General features: G+C 36.7%; 1 protein-coding gene across 2 annotated transcripts in view; it reads right to left on the bottom strand.

Annotated features, from left to right (window-relative positions):
* LOC144956004 (uncharacterized) overlaps positions 1-10,286 on the bottom strand; it is a 12,360-nt gene extending 2,074 nt beyond the window's left edge. Inside the window, exons 1-6 of one of the 2 annotated variants that reach the window (XM_078886273.1) lie at positions 10,203-10,286; positions 8,209-8,328; positions 7,500-7,592; positions 4,733-4,807; positions 3,755-3,853; positions 1,146-1,355 (exon numbers count right to left, since the gene is read on the bottom strand). In XM_078886273.1, the coding sequence (XP_078742399.1) occupies positions 1,146-1,355; positions 3,755-3,853; positions 4,733-4,807; positions 7,500-7,592; positions 8,209-8,328; positions 10,203-10,265 (660 nt within the window). In that variant the 5' untranslated portion in view covers positions 10,266-10,286. The remainder of the gene's footprint in view (positions 1-1,145; positions 1,356-3,754; positions 3,854-4,732; positions 4,808-7,499; positions 7,593-8,208; positions 8,329-10,202) is intronic. The other variant, XM_078886274.1, reaches the window with a different exon arrangement.
* Positions 10,287-12,865: the final 2,579 nt, after the last annotated feature.

Genomic DNA, 12,865 nt, shown 5'->3' with positions numbered 1-12,865 from the left:
AGTGAGCATTACTCATACACGCGGATGGCAAAAAACAATAACAAAGACCTGAGTGACGTCATCTTCGAACTATCTATAGTCTGGTTAATACAGTCTAGTGAGAATTACTCATAAACACGGATGGCAAAAGAAACAACAAACAAAACAAAACAAACAATAACAACGGCCTGAGTGACGTCATCTTCGTTCTGTCTATAGTTGTTGTTTATAGATCACGGATTATTGATTCGTTCTCATAAAGTCCTTCTAACTGTTACATTATATTAAAGTCAAAGGTTTCATATATTATTTCTGTGAGTTTGGACATAAAAGTTCATGGTGACACAGAATTTTGTGTATTGGTCCGTTATAATTCCGGATGGCAATGTTGTGAGCTTCTTAGCCAAGCGCATACTATCTGTACAGTTTTGTGAGAACTACCCATAAACGCGGATGGCAAAAAACAATAACAAAAACTTGGGTGACGTCAACGTTGTTCTATCTATTACTGAATTGAGACTGCGAGTCATAATACGCTTCAACAGTCGTAACGTCACTTCCTCGTAATGACGCATGGTAACGTAGTAACTGGTTCTAAACTATCGGAGCAATGGCGGACCCCCTTATGAAATATTTCTCCTACGAGCATAAAAGCGTATTCAGAGGGAAAAAAAACCCATTATAAATATGATCATTTTTTACTTTTACACATTCTGATCACAAGACATATGAAACGTTCTAGCCAGCATGAAGAATAAAAAGTACCGATTTTAGAACCACGATGGCCGCCGTTGCTGGGCGACGTGACACCAGACTATTGAATCCAGTACGATTCAATAGTCTGATGTCACGCCGCCCGGCAACGACGGCCATCTTGGTTCTAAACAAAGAAAATCATTACTTTTTATTTTTCATGCTGGCTAGAACTTTTCATATGCCTTGTGATCAGAATGTGTAAAAGTCAAAACATGATCAAATGTATGTGTGTTTTTTCCCCTCTGGATACGCTTTTATGCTCGCCGGAGAAATATTTCATACGGGCGTCCGCCATTGTTCCGATAGATTAGAGCCAGTGTTACTTAGTTACAATGCGTCATTAGGAAGAAAGTGACGTTACGACTGTTGAAAAGTATTGAGGATGCGAGTCATAATTATTTCTCTCTCACCGTCGTGTAAGCATTTTTTCCAGAAGGTTCGTTCAGACAGTCATAACTGGAGTCGTAGGTTTTTCTGTGGTAATCCAGCTTGTAGGACCTGCAGCACGTGACTGGGATGAACGAGCTCAGGCTGTGCAGGGAATCGCCTCTTAGCGTCGTGTTTTGGAATAAGATGTGGATGAAATCTTTCTCGTAGTTATAGATGCCGCAGCATTTGAACTGTGGAGAAAGTGGACTTATCTAATGGTGTGGATGAAATCTATCTCGTAGTTATAGATGCCGCAGCATTTGAACTGTGGAGAAAGTGGACTTATCTAATGGTGTGGATGAAATCTATCTCGTAGTTATAGATGCCGCAGCATTTGAACTGTGGAGAAAGTGGACTTATCTAATGATGTGGATGAAATCTATCTCGTAGTTATAGATGCCGCAGCATTTGAACTGTGGAGAAAGTGGACTTATCTAATGATGTGGATGAAATCTATCTCGTAGTTATAGATGCCGCAGCATTTGAACTGTGGAGAAAGTGGACTTATCTAATGGTGTGGATGAAATCTATCTCGTAGTTATAGATGCCGCAGCATTTGAACTGTGGAGAAAGTGGACTTATCTAATGATGTGGATGAAATCTATCTCGTAGTTATAGATGCCGCAGCATTTGAACTGTGGAGAAAGTGGACTTATCTAATGATGTGGATGAAATCTATCTCGTAGTTATAGATGCCGCAGCATTTGAACTGTGGAGAAAGTGGACTTATCTAATGATGTGGATGAAATCTATCTCGTAGTTATAGATGCCGCAGCATTTGAACTGTGGAGAAAGTGGACTTATCTAATGATGTGGATGAAATCTATCTCGTAGTTATAGATGCCGCAGCATTTGAACTGTGGAGAAAGTGGACTTATCTAATAACAATATAATATAATATATACTTTATTCATAAAAAAAAAAAAAAAATAATAAATGTGACTCACCGTCTCTAAACGGTATTATGTCGGGATGACTTGGGTGGAAAAAAATTAATTTCTTGACAAAAGCATGAAACTTGGGGTTTGTTTCGATTTGTTATGTTACAGAATGAAGACAATTTCTCAAAATGCAAAAGCTCAAAAATTGGTATTTACTATCAATTTAATTCTAAAGTCACTTTTCGGGGTCCAATTCATTCCGACATAATACCGTTTCGAGACGAAGGGTCAAAAATGGAAATTCGTTTACAGACGTTGCATGCACAAAAATCTATAAACACAAAGTTGAGAATCTATGGCGACAATGTATACATTTATATATGCAAATGCATAAAAATGTTTAAAAATATACAACCAAGGACCAATAGCGACACTATTTGTATCAAAATGTCCCTTTTGAAACACTAAACACAGAGCTACCTACTTGAAATAAAAAAACATTTAAGTCAACGGTTGATAGAATATGTTTGTGGCTATGTGGTCTAGTGGTATGGCACTCGCTTTCGGATCGGAGGGTCCTGGGTTCGAGCCCCGCTCGGCGCATAGTTGAGTCCTAGGAAAAAGGCTCTTTACTCACATTCTCTCACCGTACTCATGTGTAAAATGAGTACCTGACCGTTTACAGTGAAAAAAAAAGGCCTGAGTAGGCGTCATGTCTCGTCCTAAATGTTAAATGTTGCTGTTGGCCAGGGACCCCTTGTAAAGCGCTTTGAGCACATTTAGTGGATATTGCGTTATATAAAAGCTCAATTTTATTTATTTTAAAAATAATTTATAGAATAAACCTTAAGTTTCTCATATAGAGGGGGTCCCGATAGCTCAGTTGGTAGAGCACTCGCTTCAAACGCAAAGGGACCAAGATCGATACCGGTGCAGTCGAGGTTGTTTTTTTCTACCCACCCCCCTCTCCCCTGTCCACCCAGCAGTGAATGGGTAGCTGAGACTGTTAGATTTGGCGGAAAGTACTTTGCTATAGACTAGAGTCCTGTCCAAAGGATAGTAAGCAAATGCAATTGCCCGTTTCACGCATTAGAATTACTATGAAGAATTTCTTACTTTTACTTACTTACTCGATACCAATCTGTAGCAATTAGTTTTATGATTTTTAGATTTGTTAGTTTTTCGGTGCTCGTCGGCTGTATTGAAAAATGCCGACCACTAACCACATTTAAAAAAAGAAAAAGATTCAATCTACACAAATAGACGCTAATATATATATATATATATATATATATATATATATATATATATATATATGAATCGTGTTGGATACAAATATGGTATGAATAGTGCTCGACATTTCACAATGGAGCGAATTATTATTGTAATACACAGTCCTGACGATGGCTGAAAGGCCTGAAACATTGATGAAGATTGACTCCAACATCGTGGTATATATATATATATATATATATATATATATATATATATATATATATATATATATATATATAAATATATATTTATCTAATAAATAAATATTTTAAAATTATTATTTATTCTATATACTTATTTATCATTTTATTCAATTATCTATGTATTATTTCGTTTCATTTCATTTATTTTACTTATTTTTTTATTTAATTAATTAATTAATTTATCCATTTCCATTATTTTTCTGGTATATCCTATTATGTCTATCAGCTTACATATTGGAAGATATAATCAGAGGCACGTGATAACGGATCGTCTCCCCCTTCCTTATAATTTAACGTCAATCTCAACAACTCATCTCTCTCTCTCTTCTTCTGAAATTATATATATATATATATATATATATATATATATATATAATAATAATAATAATAATAATAATAATAATAATAATATATAATAAGAATAATAAGAATAATAAGAATAATAAGAATAATAAGAATAATAAGAATAATGATAACGACAATAATAATAATAATAATAATAATAATAATAATAATAATAATAATAATAATAATAATAATAATAATGATAATAATAATAATCATCATCATCATCATCATCAGCATCAGCATCGTCATCATCATCATCATCATCATCATCATCATCATCATCATCACTACGACCTCCACCATTACCATCATCGTCATCATCATCATCATCATCATCATCATCATCATCATCATCATCTTCATCATGATCATCATCATCATCATCATCATCATCATCATCATCATCATCATCATCATCAGCATCATCATCATCATCATCATCATCATCATCATCACTACCACCTCCACCATCATCATCATCATCATCATCATCATCATCATCATCATCATCATCATCAGCATCATCATCATCATCATCATCATCATCATCATCACTACCACCTCCACCACCATCATCATCATCATCATCATCATCATCATCATCATCATCATCATCATCATCATCACCATCATCATCATCATCATCATCATCATCATCATCATCATCATCATCATCATCTTTATCATCCATCATCATCATCATCATCATCATCATCATCATCATCTTCATCATCATCATCATCTCATCATCATCTCATCATCACAATTATCATCTTCTTCTTCTTCATCTTCTTCATCATCATCATCATCATCATCATCATCATCATCATCATAATCATCATCATCATCATCAAATCTCACCGAGAAATCTGCATTCCTGGCTCCCACAATGATACCAATCTGTATAGTGAGGACAACCGTCAGGCTTAGAGAATACTGGGATATGAAATTAATTAAAACAAGTAAAATAAGCATATTCATTCAGCGCTTATCCATGTTTCCCTACCTTACCCCTGGACCTTTAACAAAATAAAATAATAAGGTTATTAAAAATCCTATTCAAGCAACGCTTATCCATATTTCTCTACCTTAACCCTGAATATTTTTTAATAATAACGTTTTTAAAAAGTCCTACTCAAGCAACGCTTATCCATATTTCCCTTCCTTACCCTTGGACCTTTAAAAAAAAACCAATAAGGTTATTAAAAGTCCTACTCAAGCAACGCTTATCCATATTTCCCTTCCTTACCCTTGGACATTAAAAAAAACCCAATAAGGTTATTAAAAGTCCTACTCAAGCAACGCTTATCCATATTTCCCTTCCTTACCCTTGGACCTTAAAAAAAACCCAATAAGGTTATTAAAAGTTTTACTCAAGCAACGCTTATCCATATTTCCCTACCTTATCATTGTTGCTTTTAAAAAATAATAATGTTTTTTAAAAAATCCTACTCAAACAATGCAAGTCCATATTTCCCTATCTGGAGCGTTTCTCAAAAATAATAATCACAATGGCTTATCCCCCCTGGATGTGGCCTGCGTAACAGTAACTGCCAATGAAATTTTGGACCCGCGATCTCAAGTAATCGGGTAGTGAGGGCTCTAATAATGACTAGGAGTTAGAGACGATCTTTTTTGGGATCGTGGATAGCTCATACGGTAGAGTCACGCTCTCCCCGGCCAAGCGGAGTTGTTGTACCAGTAAGGTCGCGGGTTCAAACTCCCATCACCGCAAAAAAAAAAAAAAGATTATTCTCTTTTGTCTTCTTACTTTCTTACTCACTTCATCTCTTGTTGTAATGAAATCAAGCTTCTGTCCTGCGCCATCCTTCCACATTCAGTCAATGTCTTATTCATCCATTCGTTGATGTCTTGTGACTTATCTTCTTCTTGGCCTCCCTCTCCTTCTTCTACCTTCTATAATTTCCTCTTGGAATTGTTTTTCAACGGTGTCATGTCTCTTGATAAGTACAAAAAAAGCAAGTTTTAGTTTCTGTATCATCTTGATGAGATACGGATCCTTAATGTCCAGGGACTCTGTCACATTTCGGTTAGTTTTCCTTTGCTGCCCCGGAAATGAGGAAAAATTTCCAGTAACATTTCATTTCAAATACATTGATTATATTCTCATCGCTTTTTCTTGTTTTTTTTTTTTTTGTGTGTGATTGTCCATGATTCATATCCATAATTCTGTTGGAAATAATATGCATGTACTTAATACGAGGGTGAGTCAAAAAGTTATGGGATTCTGTTTATTATTTTAAACAAATTGAATCAATACCATGCATTTTACATCAAATTAAACCTTGGCATTTGCCGAGCAGAATTGTACTTCTCAACATAGTCTCCGCCTCTGTCGATAGCCACAGTCCACCTTTTTGTAAAGTCATGTATCCCGTCCTCGTAAAACTGAGTTGACTGAACTTTGTGCCAATTTTTCATTACTGTCTTGGCTTTCTCAAACATCTTCAATGCGATCTCCCCTCATTGCCTCCTTCAGTGAATCAAAAATTAAATGAGAAAGTCCGAAAGTGTCAATTCTGGTTAATTAATAAGTAGGGGGAGACAACGTTGCTCGTCAAAATGATGCGATTACCTCCCATTTCCTGGCACTTGTGTGTGGAAGGGCATTTTCGTGAAGAAACAATACTCTGTTCCATCTCCAAAGATTATGGTCTAACTCGACTAATCCTTGCTTTCAGTTGCTTCAAGGTCTATTTGTACCGTTCAGAATTGGCAGCGAAATAAAGAACTGAACAAGTGGGTATGAAAGGTGCCAGACAAAGCAAGAAAGACAAACACAAAAAAAAAAAAAAAAAAAAAAAACATCCAAAAAAATCTCGAACGGGGATCGAATTTCAGACCTTTTGATGACTGGTCAGACATGCTACCATTACACTCCCGATAGTTGGGACAATTTAATTACCTACCCATATTCTTCACAAGGGTGTGCGTTTTACGCTGTGATCCCTCTCTTGCATCAAACAGCACATATACTGAACACGAGAGGACGAGGACGAAGACGGAGACATTTGAGTTGCTGCTCCATTTTATTTTTGTTATTGTTGAAAATATCAAATTAACAAATTAAGGAGCAGGCACCGGTGTGGCTCCCTGTGGTAGGAAACCAACGAGGATTACACCTCTAATTCCCCAAAACACTGTTAGCATATTTTTTCTAGCTGATTTCTCAGCTTTGAAGTTTTTGGTCTATGAGAAAGAGGGGTGTCGCTATTCCAATGATTGTCTCTTCCACTCCGGTTCAACCCACCTAAAACACTACCTCTACAAAATGCCGAAGTTTTATAGACTTTACCAATGCGTTTAAAAATGTTACTCCAGTTTTCTTCTTCGAAAACAAGAAATTCAATGACTGCTTTCTGTCGCTGACGGACATCCGTGGGGGCAGCATTTTACATTATCATAACTTTGTCAAATATTGACAAAATAAAGATTTTAAACTTTTTAATTACAGAGTACATGTGTAAGTTCAGTTGAGCCAAATATGAAGTCACATGAAAAAGAAATGAGCTCAGTAGAATATATATATATATATATATATATATATATATATATATATATATATATTCATGGTATTTAAAGACTATATTTTAAAGTAGGTACTTACCACCATTATACAACTATTACAGCCGAATACGGTGGAAAAACACCCGAGGGCGGCAATGAAGAATGTCACAATGCAAAAAGCCATCAATCCAGTCTAGTGGAAAGAAAAAGCAAGAACTCTTAACCATCGTGAACCCACTCATTAATCTAATAAAGCATATATTATTATTCTACCTCGCCCTATAACGCGTAATGATATCAAGTGCGCAATAGTAATTTGTGACATCAGATTACTTATCCTCTTCGGGCCTTGAGGTACATAGGGCATCCACCAGACATCTCCATTTTAATATATATATTTATTTTTTTAGCGGTCGGCTGCTTTTCGTTGGCTGTATTCCAGGACAGGCCTGCTTTCCTTTATCTCTTTTTCCATGGTCCTTCGCCAAGTTTCTTTGGGTTTCCCCCGCCTTCTCTTCCCATCTGCTGTCCAGTACAGGGCTGACTTGGGAAGTGAACCTTTTTCCATTCTGGCCACATGACCCAGTTAGCGCTGATGCCGAAAAAATTCCCCCCAATAATTTCTAGAAACGCCAATTAAAAAAAATAAAAATTTGGCATTTCAAAGCCAAACTGGCATTCCTGAACTTTTAAAGGACTGTTAATCAAAGAGCTTTTATTATGCTGCTAAAGATGATGATGATGATGATGATGATGATGATGATGATGATGACAAGGACGATGACAAACGATGCCATATTATACGTTACCAATGCGTCGAAAAACCCAGCCAGTAGGGACCATTCGACGTGATTCATAAAATGGATGATGAAATCGTACCAGGCTATGAGGATGATAAGCACCGCTATGGCGAAAGCTGGTCCAACAGCCTAGAGTCGAATAAATACAATTTAAGATTAACCGGTATGAATGATTTTTAGACTAATTATAGATACCAAAGTGAGCTTTTATCAAGCACAATATTTATTCAAATTGAGCTTCTATATAGAGCGATATCATATAAACCTGCTCAAAGCGCTTTACAAGGGGTCCCTGGCCAACAGCAACAATTAACATGTAGGACGGGAAGTGACGCCTGTGAGGCGATATTACATTTTTTTTCGGACAGAGACGACAACGATGTTAACAGCCAGGTACTCATTTTACACCTGAGTACGGTGAGAAAATGTGAGTAAAGAATCTTTTCCAAGGACTCAACTATGCGCCGAGCGAAGTTCGAAAGAAGGACCTTCCGATCCGAAAGCGAGTGTCACACCACTAGACCACATAGCCGCACAAACATCTCAATCCGGTTCAAGATTTTCAAGAGAGGTCCCAAGCCAACAGCAACTCTTAACACTTAGAATAAAATTATGTGACGCTTAAAGAGCGTGGCAGAAACATCCATCGCTGTCAAATTCCTATGCTTATGCTTATCCTTTTGGCTCCTTGGTGGGACATACGGCGTCAACAAACTTCCTCCGGACATCTCTGTCGTGGGTCAGCCAGCCAGCTCAGTTCATTCCATGTCTTCTTTCATCTCCTCTTCAACTCTTCTCCTCCAGGTGCCCAGATGGTCTGTCTCTCTTCCTTTTTCCCCGTTAGGACCATCTTAGTGCCGTGTGAGGCAGTCTGGACTTTTTTGGACCCGTCTGTGCTTGACTTCACCCACAATGTTGTACATTCTTTTGTTCGCCTGGAGATTGCCAGGCTTTGATATCAGTAAGAGGAGACACTGGGTGGCTGCGAATCGGCTTCGGTCGAGGAGCTGCCTAACGGCAAGTGCGTTACATCGGTGGGGTCTTACTACCTGTCCAATATGTCCCCGCTGTCGACAAGAACCCGAGACGGCAGAGCATCTAGTCGAAAGGTGTGTTGTGACGATGCTACCCGGCGGGTTCGCGACGGTGCACGAATGCGGACCGGACTTTGCTGATTGGGTTGATCGTCATAACATAGTAGTGTGAACCATAAGAGGCTGCTGCCTGGAGATTTCTTCGTTGGTGATATGCTGTTGCCAACCTAGTTTCAGGATTCTGCAGAGGAATATTTGTTCAAATTTCTATAGTATAAAGAAAATAGTCCATGAAATTGGTAACAACATCGCATCAGACAATGAGGATGACTAGCCCTGATATAAGAAAATCTGGTCCAAAGATTTGGATTCAAATTGATAAAAATTTGAGATTGACAAGAATAAACGTGGTATATGAAATTATACGTGTATAAAAATTGATATTTTATGTAGTACAGGTTTCACCGAATGCTCTCAAATAATAATAATAATAATAATAATAATAATAATAATAATAATAATAATAATAATAATAATAATAATAATAATAATAATAAATAATGATAATAAATAATAATAATAATAATAATAATAATAATAATAATAATAATAATAATAATAATAATAATAATAATAATAATAATAATAATGATAGGATAATGAAATAGCGATAAAGATAAAATAGTATGATGATAGTGATGATGATATGATGAGAATGCAACACCTACTTTTAGTACCACTATTACTACTACTACTATTACTACTACTACTACTACTACTACTACAACAACAACTACTACTACTACTACTACTACTACTACTACTACTACTACTACTACTACTGCTACTACTACTACTACTACTACTACTACTACTACTACTACTGCTACTACTACTACTACTACTACTACTACTACTACTACTACTACTACTACTACTACTACTACTACCACTGCTACTATAACTTACCATCAGCACGGCGTTGACCACTATCAAAATGGCCTTTGGTTTGTTTCTGGTCAAGTAACACATTTTGATACCAGCATACGATGAGATTCTCAGTTGTGGTCAACTGAAACATTAAAAAAAAAACATATTTTTTCGGATGTCTTGATGGTCTGCTGTTGAGGGGTCACTTTTACTGTGTTAACAAAAAATCTGTTTTCTCCTTTCCATGTTGCTCTATATCTTTGTCTTGGAATGTTTTGTTTTCCCTGGTCCCGTTGGAAATCATTAGCCGAGAGGGAAACCGTCAAACCTGACGTAGTCTAGAAAAACACATCTTTAAAAATTTGGCCAGAAAACTCTTCCTTCAAATACATATCAACAAACTCTAAAACCTGGGACTTTGCGAAATCCCGGGTTTGAGAGTTTATGCCAAGATGAGGGTCATTTAAATCGATCGATATTTGAATGACGAGTTTTCTGGCCAAATTTTTAGATACGCGTTCTTCCCGAAAACGGCAGAGATGTTTGTTTCCTTTTTCTAAGATAACCTAAAACTGAAAGACAAAACATTCAAACAAAATCACTTGCACTTATTTGGGAAGGACTTTCGTAGTCTCGCAGCACGTTGAAAGAGGGGGCGTGCGGCTATGTGGTCTTGTGGTATGACACTCGCTTTCGGATCGGAAGGTCCTGGGTTCGAGCCTCGCTCGGCGCATAGTTGAGTGCTTGGAGAAGGCTCTTTACTCACATTCTCTCACCGTACTCAGGTGTAAATTGAGTACCTGGCCGTTAACAGCGTTGTCTCTGTCCCCCCCCCCCCCAAAAAAAAAAACTGTAATATCGCCTAACAGGCGGCATGTCCTACATGTTAAATGTTGCTGTTGCCCAGTGACCCTTGTAAAGCGATTTGAGCAAGTTTAGTGGATATTGCGCTAAATAAAAGCTCAATTATTTTTTTAAAAAAATAATTATTAACGGGGAAAGAACCCCGACCCCGACCCCCCCCCCCCCACCCTTTTTTTATTGTGGGGAAGTCCCCCGAACACCCCCCCCCCCTCCTTCAACCCTAACAAAAGATACTATAATCTGATGAAACACAAAATCGCAACCGATGGCTAACACATTAAGTACTAATGGCGTCGGCCGGAGTCGTAAACGACAACCGACTCAGCAAATGGGAGCGATCTATATTCATGTCTTCGTCCAACCGAGTCATCAATCACGTGATTTATTGCTGTCAAACCATTGGACATTTCTGAACAAATGTAAGCACGCTGATTTATTTATGAAAGTTGTAAACATACCTATGTGTCAAGCTGAACACAACGACCAATCGTAATGTTAGTTAGTTCAAAATCTGTGAACACTTTTCACTACGTAGATCACTTTGAGCACATTTTGCAATGTGACCAATGACCTCGAGCACATGGAAAGTTAATATAGATCGTGCCCAATTGTTTTTGAAATCAGAAAAATCACACCCACATATAAAAATGAAACTTATCTTAAATAGTAATATTTATTGGACATTGCAACTAATTGAAACATCATAAAAAATTTCCGTTTGGGATGCAATAAATTATTATTATTATTATTATTATTATTATTATTATTATTATTATTATTATTATTATATTATTATTATTATTATTATTATCATTATTTTATTATTATTATTATTATTATTATTATTATTATTATTATTATTATTATTATAATGGCTGACAGATTAAGTTATTTAATAAAAAATGATGTGATTCTACCGACGTCCTCCCCTTATTTGCAGGCCTCATAACCCAATTCCTTTCGGGCTCATTGTTTAATGGAAATATCAAAAAATGACGCAAAACATTGTCCATTACAAAAATGTTAAACTAGGCCCATAACTGTGTTCAGATGTCAAATGTGTTCACGACGACGTGTACATATATACAGGTCTGACATCCAAGCCCAGTTATGGGCCTAGGTTAACATTGTTGTAATGGATAATGTTTTGCATTATTTTTGAGATTTCCATAACAACAATGACCCCATAAAGAATTAGGTTATCAGACCTGCAGATAAGTGCGCGTCGGTACATGATGGCGAACGAAACCCAAATTGCATGATATAATGTGAATAAAAATTGCCTTACTTGATGAAATCTACACGTTAAGCGTTAGCTTTCCCCCCCACTGTATTGAAAAACGCATTATCATTTTTTTCTTCGAAGATGAATCAATTCACAGCAATAGTCAATAATGATGAGGACTAAAACTCCATATAAAATAGACTAAATTAAATGAAGACGAAATAGACTTCCGTGTTTATGATATGAGTTCAAAGACTCCGTCCGTTTTGTGCAAATTGGTGCGTTTTGAACATTTTTCATAATAATAAATAATAATCATAAATATGGCTGCGCAGTCTCTATGGACGCTTGCCGTAAATGTGTGCGTCACTTCGAGTTTGTCAGTCTGTTTCTATTATCCAGTTAGTAATCTGCCTCCATAAATCTCCGTCTAGTGCAAGTGTTCTTAGCTTCAGAATGTCATCATGTGTGTTAAGGTGCTGGGGCAGTTGGATGTTTCCTTGTGTTGTTGAAATCAGTTCTTCGGTTGTTGTTTCTAAATGTATTTGATATTTTTTGAGATCTTGGAAGTGAAGTTGGTGTACGCCCCCTGTATTTGGCTCCTTGTTTGAAG

This window comes from Berghia stephanieae, chromosome 10, assembly GCF_034508935.2.
Source record: "Berghia stephanieae isolate SIO BIC M18660-M18661 chromosome 10, UCSD_Bste_1.3, whole genome shotgun sequence".
Lineage (NCBI taxonomy): Eukaryota > Metazoa > Mollusca > Gastropoda > Nudibranchia > Aeolidiidae > Berghia > Berghia stephanieae.
This window is presented reverse-complemented; position numbering and strand designations above follow the sequence as displayed.